This window comes from Propithecus coquereli, unplaced genomic scaffold, assembly GCF_000956105.1.
Source record: "Propithecus coquereli isolate 6110/MARCELLA unplaced genomic scaffold, Pcoq_1.0 Scaffold104, whole genome shotgun sequence".
NCBI lineage: Eukaryota > Metazoa > Chordata > Mammalia > Primates > Indriidae > Propithecus > Propithecus coquereli.
In genome coordinates, this window is record NW_012134303.1 from 7,025,276 (window position 1) to 7,047,740 (window position 22,465).

Genomic DNA, 22,465 nt, shown 5'->3' on the forward strand with positions numbered 1-22,465 from the left:
ATATGAGGCATGAAAATTTGTGACCCACAATTGAGAGAAAGTAAAATGTACATGGAAACACATCCCAAGATAACCCAGATGTAGGAATTATCAAATGGCGAGGATGAACAAATATAAATATAATAAAGGTATTAATATTTTAAGGAAAGTTGGACATGATGAATGAGAAGATTGGGAGTCTTAGAAGTGATGATAAAAAAAATCTATAAAAGTGAAACAAATGGAAATGCAAAATTAAAAGTACAATACCCGAAATGAAAAATTTATTGGATAAGCTTAATGGGAGATTAGATATAGTATGAGAAAATATTAGTGAAATTGAACACAGTCCAGTACAAATTATCAAACCTAAATAATAGAAAAAAATTGCCAGAAAAAACATGTTCAGTGACCAATGTTAAAATGCCAAGTGGTATGATACATGCCATTAGAGTTTCAAAGAAGACAGAAAAAATGAGTCAGAAAAACAATTTAAGAAGGAAAACCAAAACTTTCCCACACTTTGTGAAAAATATCATCCTAATGATCTAGAAAGATTGTTAGGCAACTCCTAGACACATATTAATAATAATCAGAATGTTGAAAATTAAAGATAAGAAAAAGAATGTTGAGGGAGGCCAGATTAAAAGGCACATACAGAGGAATAAATATTTATCATAGCTGCATTCACATAAAAAATTAAAAATAAAAATGGAGAAATAAATAAAAAACAAAATCTGTGACGTGCTGGAACAAAAATATTATCTACACAGTGTTCCATAGCAAGAAAAAATATATTAAATATATTTTTGTACTTTTCTGATATATCATGGTTATACATATTTTTGAGATGTCTGTGATATTTTGATATATGTATACAATGTGTAATAATCAAATAAGGGTAATTGGTATATCCATCACCTCAAATATTTATATTTCCTTTTTGTTTAGAACATTACAATTTTTCTCTTATAGCTATTTTGAAATACACCATAAATTATTGTTAACTGTAATTTCCCTATTGTACTATCAAATACTGGAAATTATTCCTTCTATATTTCAAAAAGTAAGGTGAAATAAAGAATATATTACTAGCATATCTACATTTCAAGAAATATAAAAGGAAGTATTTCAAGTAGAAGAAAAATGATGCCACATGAAAATTCAGATCTGCATAAAAGAATAATAAAAGTAACCCCCAAATGGTAAATAAATTTGTAAATATAAACAAAAACTTTTAATTCATATTATCTTAATATTTTAAAAGTCAACTAACTGAAGCAAAACAATAACATTATCTTGTAGCACTTATCATATATGCAAAGGGAAAATATATGACAATAACATCACAAAGTAGAGAAGTAATAAATGCAAATATATACTTGTAATTTACTTATATTTTACACAAAGTTTCATAACGTTAATAGTTTTAAGCTAAGAATGAATACTCAAACACATACAGATATCACCGTGTAAAAGTAATAAATAGAAATATATCTAAACACATAAAGGAAATGAAACGAAATGGTTAAAAAGAATTGGACTAATGCAGAAGAGGATAGGAAAAGCAAAAAAAAAAAAAAAAGAATAAAAATGAGTTTTATGAACATGAGACCAATTGTAAATCTGTACTTTATGAATCTGAATGTATTTTCCTCACTTTTAGATTTTAAATATACTGAAAAGTGTACTGTGCATTTGATATTAATAATTAGAGCTTCTTTCTCAATAGAATGCTTTAAATATAGTCATGCAACACTTAATGACAGGGCTACATTCTGAGAAATGCATTGTTAGGTGATCTGTTGTGCGAATATCATAGAGTGCACTTACACAAACCTAGATAGTACAGCCTACTACACACCTAGGCTATATAGTGGCGCCTATTGCTCCTAGGCTACAAACCTGTGCAGCATGTGACTGCACTGAATACTGTAGGCAGCTATAACACAATAGTTAAGCATTTGTGTATCCGAACATAGAAATGGTTCAGCAAAAATGCCATATTATAATCTTGTGGGACCACCATTGTATATGCGGTCCATCATTGACCAAAACATCATTAGGCAGTGCATGATTGTACTGTTTTCCATCTTTAAAAATTCCTAGCACCTATGAAATTCTTATTCCATTACAATTTTTTAAAAGTTACCATTTGTCCATGTCTATTTTGTTACATAGATATAGATATATCTTATTTCTTTTGTTAACAAGAAGCAGATCAGATAATGTAGCTCTTCAGGACAAGACTTTTATATTGAATGTCTGCTCTTTATTTAAAAAGTGAGAGAGAAATGTAAAAAAAAAACCTAGAGGTTGTTTCTAAGAAAAATGTATTTATGATGCAAGACGAAGGGCTAACACTATGTGTTTAGCCTTTAAAGATCACCAATTGTTATCAATAATGAAAAGAAATTTTTCCCAAGGACTAGTACTTTGGATATCCACATTTGAGGCAGTTTAAAGTTTGAGGGAAGGGCAAAGATCACAGAGAGGTCCTTTCTTTCTTTTGTCTTTTAAGGAAAACTTTTAAAAAGTATTTTCATGCTGAGTACAGTGGTTCATGCCTGTAATCCCAGCACTTTGGGAGGCTGAGGCAGGAGGATCACTTGAGGCCAGGAATTTGAAACCAGCCTGAGCAACACAGTGAGATCCCACCTCTACAAAAAATAAAAATAAAAAAAAACATTCATCCAGTGTGGTGGCATGCCCCTGTACTGCTAGATACTTGGGAGGCTGAGGCAGGAGGATCATTGAACCCAGGAGTTCAAGGTTGCAGTAAGCTACGATTATGCCACTGTACTCCAGCATGGGCGAAAGAGCAAAACTCTGTCTCAAAAAGAAAGAAATAAAGGAGTATTTTCTCATGATCATAAAATCAGAACTAAAAACTTAATATTCAATTGTGGCACCAAAACCTCAACATTCAATTATTTTAAAGTACTCAAATTCCTAACAACACTGTTCCCTTAGAAGTGGTAAAAGCATATGATTTGCATGATACTCTATTCAAGTATAATCACACTGAGCTTACATCAGTACAACCATCTTATACTTCCAGAACACTAAGATACAAATCTATCCTCTTGTTCATTCAAGTGCTAATGACTCAAATACTTCAGACACTTATAAGTGTACCCAATATTTATTGTGTAAATATTCAGGCAAAAGAAATATATTTTCAATGCCTATAGTATAATTTTAGGCCACATCTAATATAATAATTTCATATAATACTTGCGTGCTAACTTAGCTTTACCATTTCAGTCTTTCATCTGAAAAAATGAAGACTATCTCAGGCAATAATTCTCAGGAAAGGAGGTAAATATCAGTTTACTGAACTGAAGCAAAATATGAATTCACTTTAAAAGGACAGGAGGAAAGCAGAATCTAAATTATTAACTTTTAATTTTCTTCATTTGCCAACCATCAGGGCTATAACTCAATTTAGTTTTACCTAACATTTGGTGGCCTTTGTGTATGTGTGCATTTGTGCATACGCACACACTTTCAAGAGTCCTCTAGCAGAGGCTATTTTTCCCATAACAGGTTCATTTTCCCCTTTAAAACATGTGTTACAAATTTCTCAAAATATCCAACACCTTGTATATGATTATTTTGACAATAACGATTTATATACATCCCTGTAATTTTGACCTTTTGGGCCAATGTAGGATAAAAACAAACCAAAAAGTGGTACAGAGTGTTTTGCTTTCACATCAAGTGAACTAGGGATGAGCCAAATAAAATATTTTCATAAATTGCTTTAAATAAATTTCAGCTTTATTACAGATATAAAGTATCTGTCCCTCTAGTATCATCTTTTCTGCCTCTAAGTGAAAAATCACTTTCTACCTAGGACTATAATTATTTATACAACTTCTTATCTCTCCTAATATAAATGCATAAGGCACAATTTAGACCAGATTTGCAGAATGAACTGTTTAAACATGATTAAAAGGGGGAAATAGCAGTCTCCTAGAAGCAAAGAGGTAAAGTTCATAGATAGATACAAGAATAGGGTTAATTTCTTGTGGTTCACCTTCTCCACATCAAACTTAAGAACCAAGAGCCCTGATACTGAAAAAAGCCCATTTTCAGCTTCTCTCACACCTCTCTTTTACAGATGGCCTTTTCTCTTTTTTGCCCAAGGGCATTGTGCCTGCGGCTCTTAATCAAAGCAGCAGGGGGATTCCAACTGGAAACCCTAAAGATCTGAAAGATGTGATAAGGAATTAGAATTTGATATATTCACTACACTTAATTTCTGTGCTAGTAGGTGCTATATGAATTCAGACAATTCTCTACACTTTAGAAGCCATTACCCATACTGGAAATGGTTCTTGCTGTTTAGTTTCTCTTTCCATATTCTGCTGGGCATTTTTTGGCCACATCTTTGCACATCAGCGCAACCTTGGGATAATGAAGGACTGCTGTAACCTAGCAGCTAAAATGAAGATTCCAGAGTTCTGCAGATATTTCACCATGCTTTCCCATGGTTAACATTGAGTAAAGAGCATGTGACAATCTAGGTTCCAAACTCTACCTTAAATTACAGGCTTATCAAATGTGACAAACATTTAATTTCTCACTTGGTAATTAGTACACTGAAACTATCAAATTAAGTATAAATTTTAGGACTCAGGTCATCCTCCCTTTTGGAAAAAGTCAACAAAATGTAGGTTGCAAGTTAAACTAATTAGTTTTGCATTGTGTTTTTGATACATCTAATTTATTTCTCCAAAAAGCATACTTTAGCCAGGAGTCTTGCCACAAACACTTGCCAAAAATAGCCTGGCCTTATCATCTCCAGAATGAGCTTCCACGACAATAATGTACAGTCAGAAGTGACGCATGTACAGCTCTCCTTTTCGCAAGAAAAATCAATCTGGGTGATGCTACCATAAAGATTAATATCAAATGAGAGAGAGGAGGAACTTGTTTCATCTAATTATTCACAATGAGCCAAGTGTAGTTACCTAAAATAATCAATAATAAGAATGATCACAAAATGGTCATGGGGGGGGAAATATAATTATGCTGCTTACAATGGCTTTTAACTCATATACCTTTAGAAACTTTTAAAGTCATACTGCTATAGTATGCCAGATTACAACACCAAAATATAAAAGCAAATTCAGTTTACAATGAATCTAGCTAGAAGTACCCAATCTAGTTGAAAGTAATAAAGTAGGTTTGTTAGCTGTTTTCAATAACTCAAAAAATCTAATGGAAAGTGAACATTTGCGACATGCAATCGATCAATCAATCTCTCTCCCACCACACACACACAACCCTACTCATTCACACAGAACAATACAAAACAAAACAAAACACATCGCCTTTTATGTAGTCACACTGTTCCCTAGAAAAGACTAAACCCCTGTTGCCAGTTTCTCAGAATTAAGCAGCGCAACAAGCATTCTGAAGTGGCATAGTTCAGAATCAAGCTCCAGAGACTGCCAGCACCTGCATAATTATTTCACTGCTAAGAGGCCTAACGACAAAGTAAACCAGAAAAAAAGAAAGATAGTCTTTTAGGTGTGGTGATAGACCAGATTCCTGTTTTACTAAATAATAACACACCTATTAATCACTTATGTATTCTAGAAACAAATACTGCCAACTTGAATTTAAATAAAGCAGCAGCATAATTCACTATTGCAAAGATGTGGAAACAACCCAAGTGCCCATCAATACATGAGTGAATTAATAAAATGTGGTATATGTATAGTATGGAATACTATTCTTTTTTTTTTTTTTTTGAGACAGAGTCTCACTGTGTTGCCCCGGCTAGAGTGCCGTGGCATCATCCTAGCTCACAGCAACCTCGAACTCCTGGGCTCAAGCGATCCTTCTGCCTCAGCCTCCCGAGTAGCTGGGACTACAGGCATGTGCCACCATGCCCGGCTAATTTTTTCTATATATTTTTAGTTGTCCGAATTAATTTCTTTCTATTTTTTAGTAGAGACGGGGGTCTCGCTCTTGCTCAGGCTGGTTTCGAACTCCTGAGCTCAAACAATCCGCCCACCTCGGCCTCCCAGAGTGCTAGGATTACAGGCGTGAGCCACTGCGCCCGGCCTGGATTACTATTCAATTACAAAAAACAATGGTGATCTAGCACCTCTCATATTATCCTGGATAGAGCTTCGGGCCATCCTTCAAAGTGAGATGTGGCAAGAATGGAAAAATAAGCACCACATGTACTCGCCATCATATTGGTACTAACTGATCAGCACTAAGTCGCTCACATGTCAGTCAGGTGGGGGGGGTGGGAAGGTAAACTCACAACTAATGGATGTGGTGCACACTGTATGGGGGAAGGGCACACCTCTAGCCCTGGCTTGGGAGAGGCAAAGGCATTATTTGTAACCAAAATGTTTGTACCCCCATAATATCCTGAAATAAAAAGAAAGAAATAGATCTATACTTTGCTGGATAATTTATGAGCCAAAATTTTAAAAAATCTTTTTTGGCTGAGATGTTTATATTCATCTATATTAGTTATAATTCTCTTCTCTAGAAAAGTAGGTACTTAGAAAACATACTTTTCTATAAAGGGGAAATAAACAGGGGAAATAAATCTGTCTCCGCTTTCTAACATGTAAAAGCCATAAACACAATACTAGAAATTATCTTCTTTAGCAGAGAGTATTTCTACTTTGAAATCTTGAGCACTGATAAATATAGTAATTTGTGGACTCTGTCACCAACTTATATGGACAGACTTTGTTATCACTAATTCTGAGCTCTCCATCATGCTTCTTATTTGTATAATCTTTCTTGCTTTTACCCAGAGCTTCCAAAGTCAGGGAAAGAATAGTCTATTTAATAATTCCATGTTATAATTCTCACAAAGTTTTCATGCTATCTACACAGAAACTATGTATTTTTACAATTGAGAAGAACTCCTCAGGCTATCTATAAGGCTTTATTTCAATTTAAAATAAATGAAAAGTTTGATTAGGAGGACATACAACTTGATTGTGACGAGTATTTTAATTTTAAAATAGTTATGTTTATGAATAAAAACTTGATCCAGGATAGGCATTTCATTTAAAAAGTACCTAAAGAAAGGTTTTAAGGGACCACAAACAAGTTAGACCTGCCGTCAGTACCAATCTGTAGCCTGGCCTCAGAGCTCCACCACCACCCCCCTGCCACCCACCTCATGGAAAAATTGTCTTCCATGAAACTTAGCAATGGGGAACAGGGAAGGGGGGCCGCACAGCAGGAGGCGAGGCAAGCAAACGAAGCTTCACCTGTATTTACAGCCGCTCCCCTCCCCATTGCTCATTAGGGATGGCTGAGTTAGACCATTGTCTTCTATAAAATGGGCTGAGTTAGACCACTGTCTTCTATAAAATGGTTAACTTTTAATAGAAAGGGTACTCAGAAAGATATTTTGTACATTAACATGTTCACTGTAACATTATTCACAATAGCCAAAAGATGGAAGCCACCCACCCAAATATCCATTGATAGATGAATGGATAACAAAATGTGGTGTGTGTATATATATACACAATGGAATATTATTTAGCCTTAAAAAGGAATGATATTCTGATATATGCTACAACATGGATGAACCTTGAAAACATGCTAAGTGAAATGAGCTAGTAATCTAATGATGAATATTGTACGATTCCACCTGCTATGATGTACATAGATTAGTCAAATTCACAGAGAGAGAGAGAGAGAGTAGAATTTATTGTCAGGGCCTGGGGGAGAGGGAATGGGGAGTTAGTGTTTAATGGGTACAGAGTTTCAGTTGGGGAAGATAAAAAAGTTTTGGAGATGGATAATGGTGATGGTTGTACAACAATGTTAATGTGCTTAAGGCCATATAACTGTACACTTAAAAATGGTTAAAATGGTAAATTGTATGTTATGTATATTAATATTTTACCACAATAAAAAAGAAAAGACATAGCTGAGTAACATTCTGAAAATTGAACAGTCTATCTAATAATGAGACAGTGAATAATCAGATTATTTTAATTTTTGAAAACTATACCTGGAGTATCTTTAATTTCATTGTTTATTTTTTTTGCTTTCTCCTTCCTTTATACCCCAACTCCCTAAGTTCATTTGATACCATTTATTCATTTTGTGAGTTTTAAGATGGAAATGGTTTTAAGATGGGAAAACCAGACTCCAAGAATCACCAATTGTTAAGTTCAGAAAAATTATATTCTTCTTGAAGTCTAGTCCATGCAGCCAAAGAATATAATTTCATATCATCAGTAGTACATTTTTGTAATAAGCATTATCCTTATACACAATATTAATACAAGTCAATTTTCTTCTGACTAGTCTATACACCCCTGAGTTATATACTTTCTATGATGGATTTTCTAGAATTTTAAGTAATGTTCCAAAGTTTTATTCTTAACTCCTAACTAAAATTTTTGAAGAATTATTGATCCATGATTTATTGTATTTACAGTAACCTACTTTCAGGATCATTATTTTCATGACAAAGCTACAAAACAAATTATCAGAAAATTTTATTTTGTCTTATCTTAAATGTAGCAGTTAAGAGCATGGACTTTGTCGTCATGTAGCCTGGATTTGAATCCTGGTTCTACCACTTACTAGATGTGCAAGTGAGTAAATTATTTAAATGTTCTAAATCTCAGTTTCCTCATTTTTAAAATGTGGATATTAATACCTAAAAGTTGTTGTGAGGACTATGCAGATATAGCTCCTCAGCAATGTCTGACAGGTAGTAAATTCTTAATAAATGGTAGCCATTAATAATAATAATAACAACATAACATGTAGAAATGATAAGCACACTATTGGACCGAAAAAACATTATGTTGCAACTTTTAAAAAATTACTCCTTATAGCGTTTGATGCTAAAATGAATCCAGGAAAAAAGATTAATTGTATTTTGTAAGACTTGTTTTGTTTGTCTCTTCCAAATAACATCATTCTTAATATCATGTTAAACAAAAGAAATTAAGCCAAACAAAAATGAGAAGTAAAACCAGGTTATGTGTATGCATACACACAAACATGCATATACACACACACACACACCCCTCTTTAATGTGCTCTATACAATCTGAGGAAGTTGTATAGGAAACATGAGAAAAAAGTTGAAAAGTAAACAGGAAGAGCCACAAACTACAATGAGGGTAACAAGGTATACAAATGTAGGCAAATACAATGAGGGTAACAAGGTATACAAATGTAGGCAAATTTCCAAGTTCAACTATTTGAACAATTCATTCAGAATCACATTATTGTCAGAAAAATACACTGTAATTCTTCTGGTCATTACTCTAGGGAGATAGATAGACAAGTCCAGAAAAGTTGGATATTCTCATTCCTTCTTCTCAATCAAGGCAAAAGAATTTCTGTTTTTCTTTAAACAAAACCAAGTTGCTGCCACAGTTACTAAATTTCTAAAGCATATAATGTTTGATAATGTGATTTCTGTTACAGTTTCATTAGAAATCACAAAGGGTTTCTACATTACCAACTCTTACTACCCAAATATAAACTAAAATTCTGTTTCAGAAACAGACTTGGGTTTTTGAAGATGTGTTTGTTTTCAAAACACTAATGGCACAAAGACACCGGGGTAGAAGGACATAAGGATTCTGTAGTCAAATAAGTCAAAGTCTGGAAAATGCTGCATTTTTTTCTCTCTCTTAGAGATTCATAACACGTTTAACAAGAAAGGTTCTGAGAAGTCCTGCAGCGAGCAGAGCTGTTTACAATTTTTAACCAGTGTTTCCCAAAATTATTTGGCCACAGAATTCTTTCTTTCAGGTAATGCCAGGAATCAACATTCCTCATAACAATTTATTTTGGAAAATGTACAATAAATTGCCATTGATTAGTTATTAAACATGTAATTTCTTTATTATTATTATTACAGATTTAGGGGGTACAAGTGCAGTTTTGTTATGTGGATATATGGCATAGTGGTGAAGTCTGGGCTTTTTTCTGTAACCATCACCCAATTAGTATATATATGTAGTACCCATTAGGTCATTTCTCATCCCACACCCCCCCACCACCCTCCCACCCTTTCGAGTCTCCAATGTCTATTATTCCACTTTCTATGTTCATGTGTATACATTATTTAGCTCCCACTTATAAATGAGAACATGAGGTATTTGACTTTCTTAAACATGAATTTCATATGCACCTGTCTCAAAAAGGTAGTCATTGCTAGAATTTAAGTCCCAAAATGTGTCTATTGTATTTCATGTCAGAAAAAAAAATCTAACATGCCTAGACTAGCATTTATACTGTGTTGTATACTTAAGTTGTAGTTATTTCCAGAATATGTGTTTTGATCCCCTTACAGCCTGTATGTTATTTAATCAAGTCCAAACACCCAGTTTCTACTACCTGTGAAAAGCTAAAAATAAATGTGATCCTCCAAGCCATTGCTTTTCTTTCTGGGGTTCTCTGTAAGCTGAGAAAACCCTGCAGCTGTGAGCTACTGCACACCTTCAAATATGAGAATTCGGTTACAGCATTTTATTAACTGGTGCTATGAGCCTGCATTTATGCAATTCTACAGTAAAATAATAAATGTTCTATAACATTAATCCTAAAGCAAAGTAGTGATTGATTATTACTTCATTCCCTTAACATCCCCCTAAGACCTCTATTAAGTATATAGAACAAAATACTGTAATTACTACTTTACCTATGGAGGTTGAGCAACTTGCCCCAAGTACCAATAGTCAGCAGGGACCAATTTCTTGTTGGACAGACACTGTGCATATTACAACTATAGAAACTGTATCAGATAATCACCCTAAAATATGAACAAAAACAGGAAATTCCTTTACTAATAGCTTATTATTTAAGGAATTTTCTTCTTTTGAAATAATTTTGGAACACAATTTGCTAGAAATCTAACCTTAAACCAAAAAAATCAGATGGCATGCAAGATAGCTTTTTGTGAGTTCATAAATTAAGAACAAAGTCTTAACAACTGTAATGAGGCATTCGTTACTTTATCCTTGTGTTAGATGAAACAAAATAAGCAAGCTACACAATTAATTCTGGGTGAAGTGTGAATGTGAATAATTATGCTGCCAGGCTATGACATCACTTTCTTCCTAGGTTTTCCCTTCAATTTCAAAAGTACATAAAAGAGTAATGAATTGTATACGATGAAAGAGATATCAACTATTTCTAAGAAGCTTAATAGGGAAGAAACAATGACTGTTATTATAGAAATAATATATTTTGGAAACCCATGGACATTTTGTCACTGATTTTCAAGTTATACAAAATAAGCTGGCCATTGGAATAATAAAAAAAAAAAAACTTCAAAATATCTATGGCAGAATACATGTAATCACAGCATTTTAAATTATGATAATATATAGCAATAACATTTTACCAGAGACAAGGTAAATGGTCAAAGAAAAGGAAAAATCTGACATGAAAGGAATCAAGAATGTTGAAAATTCAGTAAAAGAAAAGGAGTTAAAAGTATCAGGTTCAAGTTCCATAAGTTTTTTTTTTTTTTAATGCAAAAGCAGAGGTAACAAAAATTGGTCTTCACCTGGTAAGTGTGTACTCCCTGAGTCCTGAATGCAAATTCATGGCAGAAAAAGTACCTATGCATCCACGCAATCTTTTGTCTCGACCAATCTTCCATGTTACAAACAGTGGGCTGTAATGGAAGATAAAAATAGGGTAAATCAATCAATTCAATTTAAGCAAGTATTTATTGAATACTGACTATATTCTAGGTTAGGTGCCTGAGACCAAAAGACAGGCCCTCAAGGGGCTTAGAGGCTAGCCCAATAGGACTGCATTTAGCAAAAATTATATTACATTGTGTTGAGTGTGTTCTATATGTTAGGAACCACAATAAATGTTTTAAACAAATTATTTATATTAATCCTCATCAACAACTCTAAGAGACTGATACTAATATTCCTATTTACAGATGAGGTAGTCCCACAGTTGAAACATAATGAAGTAGGTACTCGAACCTGGGCAATCTTGACTATAGAGCCTTAACCATGTCTGACTGCCTGATTTCTCATTTAACCCTCAAGTTACTGATTTGTCAACCTAATTTAGAAAATCGGGGGAAAATACCAACAATTTCAATAAATACTTCCTGAAAATATAGTGGCTATGTACTGTGAAAGGTGCTATAAGAATGCCTAAAACAGCTGGCTGCTTAAGAGCCAGTACAAAGAGGCAGGCATGTTCACAGCTAACTAATACAAGGCAAAAGGAAATAAGTACTATAAACTATGTCCAAAATGCCATTAATTAAACTACTGGGATAGCAGAAAATTTCATCAAGCTTGATAATCTTTAGCTTGGTCTAGAAAAATAAGTAGGATTCAGAGAGGTGAAGGGCAACAGCAATCATTAACAAAATAATACTATGAAACCAGAAAATTTATTTTTAGATAAAAGTGTTACCTAAAAATACAATCTCTTAAGCATCAAAGAGGAAAGTATCAATTATAATAAAACGGCATCAAGGATGATGTGGTTTTAGATGAAGTTTAATACAGTAGATGTTTGGATTCTGCAGCAAACCACTGACAGCCTCAATTAGTGGTTAAGTCTAAAAACAATTATGTTCTAATTAGAAGCAACTTTGTATGTCAGTTTTGTGAAATAAAATAATTCACTCATTTTAGGATATTTTGTAAAAAGATAAATAACCTACAGTTGGGGATGGTCTGTGTTAATATGAGTACTCACAGTAATACTGGTATAATACATTTCTGCTTTCTAAAAATTTAAATTTTAGGCGGACATGCCATATGTTACTTTTCTTCTAATACACTGGTGAGTTGGAGAACAGTCTTTCTTTAAAATACTTTCTAGTGAGTCATCAGCAGTTGGATGAAAAGTTATCCCATTCAAGCACTTCAATCACCCACCTCAAACATTTAAATTATGCTGAGTTCTGACAGCCATAATGGCAGATAAGTTCCCAAATAAATAATATATACAAACCAGGGAGCAAAACTAAGAGTTACCTTCTTCCAAGAGCCAAATGTCCAGGAGCATTCAAAAAGATGACTAAAGTATAAGGTCAAGTTACTGTCAACGTTAGCAGTCAAGTAAGGGATGACCTACACTAAAGGTGCTAAAATAAAAAGCAAATGGCCAGGTTTTCTGCTTTCTATATCATATGTACTAAACATAACTTGAGACAAGATTCTAATGCTCCATTTGGAAATTTTCCTCTAATTGCTCTTGACTAACAGTTGATCAGGAAGACAAGAATTAGATGGGATTATTTTCTCACCAATTCTTTCATTACTCATACAAATACTAGTATCTTAAAATTTGCACCCTATCTTGAAAGATGAATTTCGCCTTCTCATTTTCACTTTCTAACTTGATAGAGTCAACGTTAGCAATCATTTTTATGGACAGTAAGATATCAATCCTCTCCCATAACAATGGCTATACAAAGTATCTCCATGTAAGACAGGTCCTTTGGCAACTTCAGAATGAAGTGAATCATACTCTAATATATGTAATAATGAGTCTTTAAAATATGATGATGGCTTCTTAATAACACAGAACTATGTTGTATATTCTCTTCCTCAGTGACTTGAGTGAGAAACCTAACAGTGTGAGTGAATTCATTCCCTATCAAAAACACTAGAAAGTCATTTAAAAGTACTTTACCTTCACTTCTCTTATTTATCCCACTAAAATATATACACACATCATTCTTACTATAATATAACCTTACCTGATCAAGTAAACATTCAAAATTTAAAGGATGCATAGAAAAAGAACACAAACTAAACACTTTACTATGAAATATGTTGGGGGCCATTCAAACACATGGTGGGGGAAATTATAGACAGTTTCTTATAATGATGTGCTATCACTGATGAGGGAATGATTAATTCAGAGCTTAAGGTGCTAAAAAACAAGCTGCATTTTGCAAGGCAGCCTGGGGAGCAAAGGTGCACCACGATAAGCAAGGGGATGGAGATGTAAAAGTACACAGCACATTCAGGGAACAGGAAGTAGTCTTAACAGTCTTGATAACTTGCTGTGGTCTCTTCCAGATTTAACATTCTTTGAATTTTAGGCACTGTTGAATATGTGTTCTCAAGAGCCTTCATAAGAGGTTAGAGCAGATGCAGAATCATCTATACTCTCCCTGATCCTTACCTGCCCCAGGCAACATCCACTTTGGGGGTTGGGATTGCGGGAAAGTATCTGTGTCAAAGATGGGAGGGAGTGCTACTCGACAACCCCACTGTGTTTAGGACAGATGCCTGAAGATGGAAGAAATCAGACTTTTAGTAGACAGAATAAAACTATTCCTTAAAAACCTGGGACTCTAGTTTCTCATTTACAAGTGCTCATCCAACATCTTTTATAAAGAACACGTATGTGGAATTAAAAACAACCAAAATACCTAAAAGCAACATTTAATGGGGAAAAGAACCTCGGAAGTTAAGCATTTTGAAGTAGATTGAAACATATTATAATAAACATTACTGAGCACGAGAGATTGCATCTTGTGTGTGATAACCACTTTGTACAGGGAAATGACTACAGGAACATTGAATACATATTATCTAAAAATAGCAACAAAATTTTTTTCTTCACCCAACACACAGAAGAAATAGGCAATTTCATTCTTAAATGTGCCATTAAAACATGTATGAGTTCCCCAAAGGATGTAAGACATCAGCATAATCAGAGACAGATCAAAGTCGAAAAAGGGTTTTGAGCCTGTAGAGAGGAGCTGCTCAATGACAAGGAAATATGGAGAACAGTTCATAGTAAGACAAAGACTGAATGTTTTGGGGAAATGCTTTTGCCATATGGTTTGAGGCCACCTACATAATATTCAAAAAATACTACAAACTAGACAGGGGCTCAAAATGAGATGAAATATTAATGGAAATGTTTATCTGAGGGTAACCAGACATAGCTTTTTAAGGAATTTTCCTACTTCTGAACATTTTGTACCACTATGTTCTGAGAAACCTTTAGAGAAAAGTAAACTCTCCATTTTTCCAAGTCTGTAGACAGGAACAGGAAGTAACCACCTAATCTAGGTGAATCCTCCCTGCCAACTGGCAGCCAATACTGTCAGGTCAATAGTAGCTCTCAAGGAAATATAGTTGCATGGAATCAGCAAAAGTACAAAAGGCAATGTAAATCTAAACAGGACACTCCCATCTATTGATGTGAGCCAGAACAGATTACAAACATGTTTGTGGGAGCTGGGTACAATTAGATGATACAATGAAAAGGGTATGTTTACTTAACAATATTTTACCTTAAATCCTATCTCTCCTGCCATACCAAGGCAAAAACAGAAGTTAAAAAAATAGCGTTGACCACTGCAAGCCTCCATTCTGCCAACTTGCTCTTCTTTAGAATGAGATTTATAGGTGGCAACATTAACAAAATAATATCAACCCCTACCAATACAATAAGAATTTACTATAACAGGGATACTCAAGGTTATTTATATTGGAGGGAGACACAGGAAAAGAGAGAAGCCCTGTAGCTTGGTTCTTTTCTTCTATCACCAAACAATGATTGCTTCTCAACTGTACCCAGGTTCCTCAGCATCTTAGCTCAAAAATCCAACAATATAACTCATACCATCCAACTAAACTCAGTACCATAATTCCCCAGGATCTAGAAGCTTAGATAAAAACAGAAATAGTAGTATCTTCTTTCCACCACCAGGTCAAAACCTTTCACTTCGACAAAAAGAAGCTATATATTTCATATCCAAATCATATAAACTATGGATTCGATTCATAAAAACATATCTAATATGGTTAAATCTTGTAATAGCTTGGGCTACCATAATCAAATACCATAGATGGGGTGGCTTGACAGTAGAAATTTATTTTCTCACAGTTATGGAGGCTAGAAAGTCCAAGATCAAGGTGCTAAAAGGGTTCAGTTCCTGGTAAAGGCTCTCTTCCTGGCCACTTTGACCTCGCATAGCCTTTCCTCTGAGAGTGTGCGCAGGGGGTACTCCCAGTGTCTCTTATAAGGACGCTGATCCTATTGGATCAGGGCTCCATCTTTATGACTGCATTTAATTTTAATTACTTCCTTATAGGTCCTATCTCTAAATACATTCACATTGGGGGTTAGGACTTGAACATATGAATTTGTCTATAACAAATCCCTAACAAAAACTTTAGTACATAGTTTAAAGTTTATATAACAATGTATCTAAGGCCATTAGCTAAAAGAGCCTTTAAGAGAAGATCCATTTCCTTTCACAGGTGAAAAACAAAAAGAGATGCATGGAGACTAAGTGCAGAGGCATCAGCTGTTTAGTGCTAGAACCTGGCAAGTTCTCCAAATTTTCTTACTATTGATTTAATATGGTTCTTTTTTCCCACTACAGGAAAAAATTGTGTGTAGCAAATCTAGATGTCTTCTGACAGGCAAGACAATAAGGAAAATCCTAGAATACTACGCAGCACCACACACGTGAGCATAAGCAAAAATCTCCTCCTCTCAGGAGGGGGGAGAGATTCTGAGGGATGGGGAACCTGCAGCCTCAAGGCCACATGTGGCCCCGAGGCTGCAGGTTCCCCACCCAGAAGTTCCAGGACAAATTCAAAATGCTGGAATAGCCTAGAAACACTAGCCCCAATTTACAAGCTTCTACATTATTCCCATTAGAAGCCCACAGCAAAGCCCACCATTTTATCTTTGATGGCTTCCCAACACCCTTTATGATCTCTCTCAGCCTTCTCCCTTCATTTTTTCCTATTGTCAAGCCAGCCTTCATCAAACCTAGGTGTTCTATTACCTACAAATTTCTTCCAAATCGCAATTTCCATTTACAACTACTCAGCTAGGTATTGATCTGATTATTTAAGTAATTCTTATTATGGAATGAATGAGGCTTAACTTTTCCAGATAATTTGAAATTCAAATTAATAGGAAAAGAGAGAAATGGAAGGGGGCTAATCTTGGGGCGGGGTGGAGAAGGTAATGTTCAGATGCATTTTAAACTTTCTCATCCAATCTTTTACTGCAGATAAAGAAAATACACTAAATCACCACTGTAGCTTTATACCATACTCCTCTCTCCAACCTTTGTAAATACCCTGTATCCCATGGGGCTCAGGGCAATAAGGAGACACTACTTAGAAAGACAGCTTGGACAAGTACAGAAGACCACAAATATCTGAAAATGGGAATCAGGAATTACCAGTCTTTCAATAGTTTTCTTTGCCTGGTGTTCCCAGAAATTCTGCTATAGCAGTATTATATTCTCTTTTTCTCGTTTCTGTAATTCTAACTTAACTGGCAAATGCCAGAGAAAGGGAGGCAGACTAAAGTCTAACAGGTGATTGGGGAGGTTGATTTTTTTTCTTTTTTGGTAAATCAAGGTTAATCACTACTGACATACAACCAGCCAAATCACAAGCATATTTTAAGGGATTAGCTTGATTCTGCCAATTTTTGAACCCAAAGAACCATTTCTTCCTTTAGCAAGACCAAATCAACAGTTTTCAGCAAACCTTAAAAAAAATTCAGTCTCAGACTTGATACTCTGAGATAGTCTTATTGTTTTTTAGAGCCTTAAATTAGGTGAGAAAGACTAACTTGATTGGCAAAAAATACTATTTTTGCACATATTTTCTTTTCTTAGTTTACACTGCAGTGGGCATTGAATAACATTTTTAAGGATGAAATAGCTGTGTGTCTTTTTTTTTTTCTCATAACAGGAACACACCACAAATCTTTATTACCTGAAAATCTAACTTATAAATTTTAAATGACTCTTTGCTATAGATTTCAAAAATAAAATAATTTCTCTTTGGAATTCTGAAGCCATTTGTTCCAATGAACTTTAATGTTTGAGACTCAGCCTTCATTATGAAAAAAATTAATTATTTCAATATAAAATAGATCAGGCAAAATAAGATCCTCTATTGAAGTCTTAAGATTCCTAAACTCAATGTAAACAAAAACAAGAGAACTAGATTCAGAAATTTTAGAATAAATATTGACATAGTCAACTCTTATTTTTTTATGCTATTAAAAAGTTGTATGGAACTTTGTTTTGGTACTTCCATTTGACTATGTATGCTGGATGGTCAGGGAATTCATAACACTTTAAACAAAACAATGAAAACAACTAAGGGTATTTGTTTGTTTGGGTTTTGTGCCTATATATTATGACTCCCAGTTAATGACCTATCTTCTACCATCTTTGTCTTCCCCACAGAGCCCACTCAATTAGCAGAAATAAAGAAGACAGGAATAAATATGCTGATTGATTCAAACACTAATGTAAAAAGAGCTGGAAAATTATCCAGTTTCTTCATTCTATGTTTTTATCTCGTTTCCACTCCAAAGAGATCTGATGCCAGCTTAATGAGACCTGAAATAAAACTGTTATATAGTTGTTTTTCAAGTGTTCTGAGTTTAGAAAGGTAATTGTTTCAAGTTTAAGGTCCTTGTATTGGATTACTTGCTCCCATAGGAGAAAAGAGTTGGAAAGACAGCTTTATGGCAAACCCTTCTCATTTTAGGGGAAGAAAAAGGCAAGATCTAGGGACAAAGTAGTCAACAACTGAGACCACATTTGTATCAGTGCTGCGTATGTTGCCTTTGCTTTTTTCCTCCCACTCTTCTTTCACCTTTTAGAAAACAGTTCAACCTCTCAAGAACCTCTACTATGAAATAACCAAAAGGTTGAGGTTTTTTAGATGGATTTGACACCCTTACCTTCAAAGTGCTTCTTTTTAAAAACCAACTTTATTAAAATATAATTTATATATAATAAAAGCATCTATTTTAAGTGTAAAATTCAATGAATTTTGACAAATGTATATATACATATAACTAAACCAAAATCAAGGTATAAAACATTTCCATCACCCCAAAGAGTTCCCTTGTACCACTTTGCAATCAATCCCCTCCCCGCAGTCCTGGACCCTGGCAAAAACTAATCTGCTTTCTGTCACCGGAGTTTTGCCTTTTCTAGAATTTCACATAAATGGAATGATCCAATATACAGTCTTGTGTGTCAATTTTCTTTCACTTAGCATAATTCTTTTGATATTTCATTCATGTTGGTTGGTCTTTTTATTGCCAAGTAGTATTCCATTGAATAGCTATATCACAATTTTTATCCACTCGACTGTTGATGGCTGTTAGGGTTGCTTCCAGTTTGGGACTATTATAGATAAAGCCACTACAATAAAATGTGTGTTCAAGGTTTTTGTAACAGTTTTATTGAGGTATAATTGATAGACACAGAACTGCACATATTCAATCTGTAAAATTTGATGAGTTTAGATATATGCAAAATAACAATGATATCATCACAACAATCAAGGTAACAGACATATCCAACACCTCCCAAAAGTTGTGCCTCTCCTCATGTCCCTTTGTTTTTTGTTTGTATTTTCTGTGGCAAAAACATTCAACATGAGATCTACCCTCTTAACAAATTTTGAAGTGTACGATCCCATATTAAACTATAGGCACTATTGAACAACTCCCCATTCTCCCTCCACCAATCCCCTGGTAGCCACTATTGTATTCTCTGCTTCTATTAGTTTGACTATTACAGATATCTCATATAAGTGGAAGCATGCAGTATTTGTCCTGTGACTGGCTTATTTCAATTTACATAATGTCCTTTTCCTTCTTTTCAAGGCTAAATAATATTCCATTGCATGTACATACCACATTTTCTTTATCCATGCATCTATTGATGGATACTTGGGTTGTTTCCATATCTTGGCTATTGTGAATAATGCTACAATGAACATGGAATTGGAGGTATCTCTTCTCAAGATCCTAATTTCAATTCTTTTGGATATATACCTAAAAGTGGGATTGTTGGATCCTATCATAAGTCTTATTTTTAATTTTTTGAGGAATCGCCATACTGTTTTCCATAGCTGCTACACTATTTTACATTCCCACAAGAATGTAGAAGTGTTCCAATTTCTATAGCCTTACAGACTGAGTTGGGAAGAATTCTATCCTCCTCTATTATCTATGAGTTTGGTTTATTTGTTCCTTAAATATTTGACAGAATTTACCATTGAATTCATTGGAAGCTAGAATTTTAATTGTGGCATGGTTTTTAATTACAAATTTAATTTCTTTAAGAGGTGTAAGGCTACTTAGATTTTCTAGTTCTTTTTGAGTCAATTTTGGTAAATTGTGTCTTTCAAGGAATTTTTCCATTTCATCTAAGTTGTAGAATTTATTAGCACAAAATCATTAAGAATACTCTCATTATCCTTTTAATGTCTGTAGGATCTATATAGCTATTCTTTAATTCCAGTATTGGTAATTTGTTAATTGGTGTCTTTTCTCTCTTTTTTACCTTTATCAGTCCAGCTATTGGTTTATCAATTTTATTGATCTTTTCAAAGTTCTGCCTTTTGTTTTTATTTTCTCTATTTTTTGTTTTTTATTTTCCTGATTTCTATTCCTCTATTATTTATCTTACTTACTTAAGGTTTAATTAAGCTTCTTAAGATAGAGGCTTATGGACTTTAGATCTTCCTTCTTTTAAACCTATAAATTTCCCCTGAAGTACTATGCTAATTGCATCTCACAAATTTTAATGTTGTACTTTCATTATCATTCAGTTCAAAATATTTTCCCTTATGACTTTTTTGACGTATGATTTTTGACCTATGACCAATAATTTCCCTTATGACTTTTTTGATCTATGATTTATTTAGAGGTATATTGTATAGGCCAGGTGCGGTGGCTCACGCTTGTAATCCTAGCACTTTGGAAGGCCAAGGCTTGAGGTCAGGAGTTCAAGATGAGCCTAAGCATGAACAAGAGCCCATCTCTAAAAAAATAGAAAAATTAGCTGGGCATGGTGGCACACACCTATAATCCCAGTTACTTAGGAGGCTGAGACAGAAGGATTGCTTAAGCCCAGGAGTTTGAGGTTGGAGTGAGCTATGATGACACTACTGAACTCTAGCTGGAGTGACAGAGCAAGACTGTCTCAAAAAAAGAAAAAAAAGTATATTGTATAACTTCCTAATATTTGGGAATTTTCCAGGTATCTTTTTGGTACTGATTTCTAATTTAATTTCATTTTGGTCAGAAAACATATTTCATATGACTTCAATTCTTCTAAATATATTGAAAGCTTGTTTTATGGCCCAAAATATGTTCTAACTTAGTAAATATACCATGTGAATTTGAAAATAAAATGTGTCTGGGAGTGTTAGGTTCAGTGTTTTATAACTGTCAATAAGTGTCCAGTTGGTTGATAGTGTTGATCAGGTTTTCTATCTCCTCACTGATTTCCATCTGCTTGTTCTATCAATTACTGAGTTAGAAGTGTTGAAATATCCAACTCTAATTGTAGTTTTGTATACTTATCCTTTCAGATGTATCTGGTTTTTTTCTTTTATGTATTCTGAGGCTCTGTTAGGTGCATACACATTTAGGATTACTGATTTCTTGTTAAACTGACTACTTTATCATTATGAAAAGGCCCTCCTTAAACCTAGTAGTACTGCTTGTCCTGAAATCCAATTCATTAACATAGTCATTCCAGCTTTCTTATGATTAGTGTTTGCATGATATATCTTTTTCCATCTTTTTAACCTATCTGTGTCTTTATCCTTAAAGTGGGTTTCTTATATATAGTTGGGCCTTGCATTTTTTTTTTAAACTGAGACAGGGTCTCATTATGTTGGCCACGATGGTCTTAAACTCCTGTGTTCAAGTGATCCTCCTGACTCAGCCTCCTGAGTAACTGGGATTACAGGCATGAGTCACCATGTCTGGCTTTGCATTTTTATGCAGGCTTTTAATTGGAGTGGACAGACTACTTATATTTAATGTAACTACTGACATGGTTGGGTTTAAGTCTACCATCTTTATATTTGATATCTGTTCTCTATATTTCCCACTTGTTCTCCACTTCTCTTTTTCTGTCTTTGAGATTAAATGAGCATTTTTTATTATTTCATTTGTCACCACTATTACTTTATTAGTTATGCTTTTTTCAGTGATTGGTCTAGGTTGTATAAGATGCATTTTTAACTTACTGCAATCTACTTTCAAGTAATATTATATTACTATGCATATAATGTAAGGACCTTAATAGTATACTTCCTTTTCACTCCTCCCATCCTTTGAGGCTAATTGTCATACTTTTTTTAACTTCTTTTTTATTTTGCCTTTCTCCACATAGTCAAAGATGCCTTTTACTTCTATATACCATATAAATTTCCCAATAAATTATTAATTTTCCTTTAAACCATCACTTAACTTTTAAAGAAATTTTAAAATGAGGAAAAAGTCTTTTATATTTACCCTACACTTGCCACACCTGTCTGCCACTCTTCACTACTTTGCAGAGATCCAAGATTCCATCTGGTATCATTTTCCTTCAGCCTGAACAGCTTCCTTTAACATTTCTTGTAGTTTAGGTGTGCTGGTGACAATTCTTTCCATTTTTGCCTGAAAAAATGTTTCAGCTTCCTTTAACATTTCT

The 22,465-nt window shown here is 34.2% G+C and overlaps 1 protein-coding gene across 4 annotated transcripts in view; it reads right to left on the reverse strand.

Moving 5' to 3' along the window:
- The window catches only part of AMMECR1 (Alport syndrome, mental retardation, midface hypoplasia and elliptocytosis chromosomal region gene 1), a 230,841-nt gene that overhangs the window by 50,002 nt on the left and 158,374 nt on the right, over window positions 1–22,465 (reverse strand). For 3 of the 4 annotated variants that reach the window (XM_012645747.1, XM_012645722.1, XM_012645739.1), the window contains one exon: window positions 11,528–11,638. The exons of the other annotated variant lie outside the window; for it this stretch is intronic. In XM_012645747.1, the coding sequence (XP_012501201.1) occupies window positions 11,528–11,638 (111 nt within the window). The remainder of the gene's footprint in view (window positions 1–11,527; window positions 11,639–22,465) is intronic. 4 annotated transcript variants of the gene reach the window in all.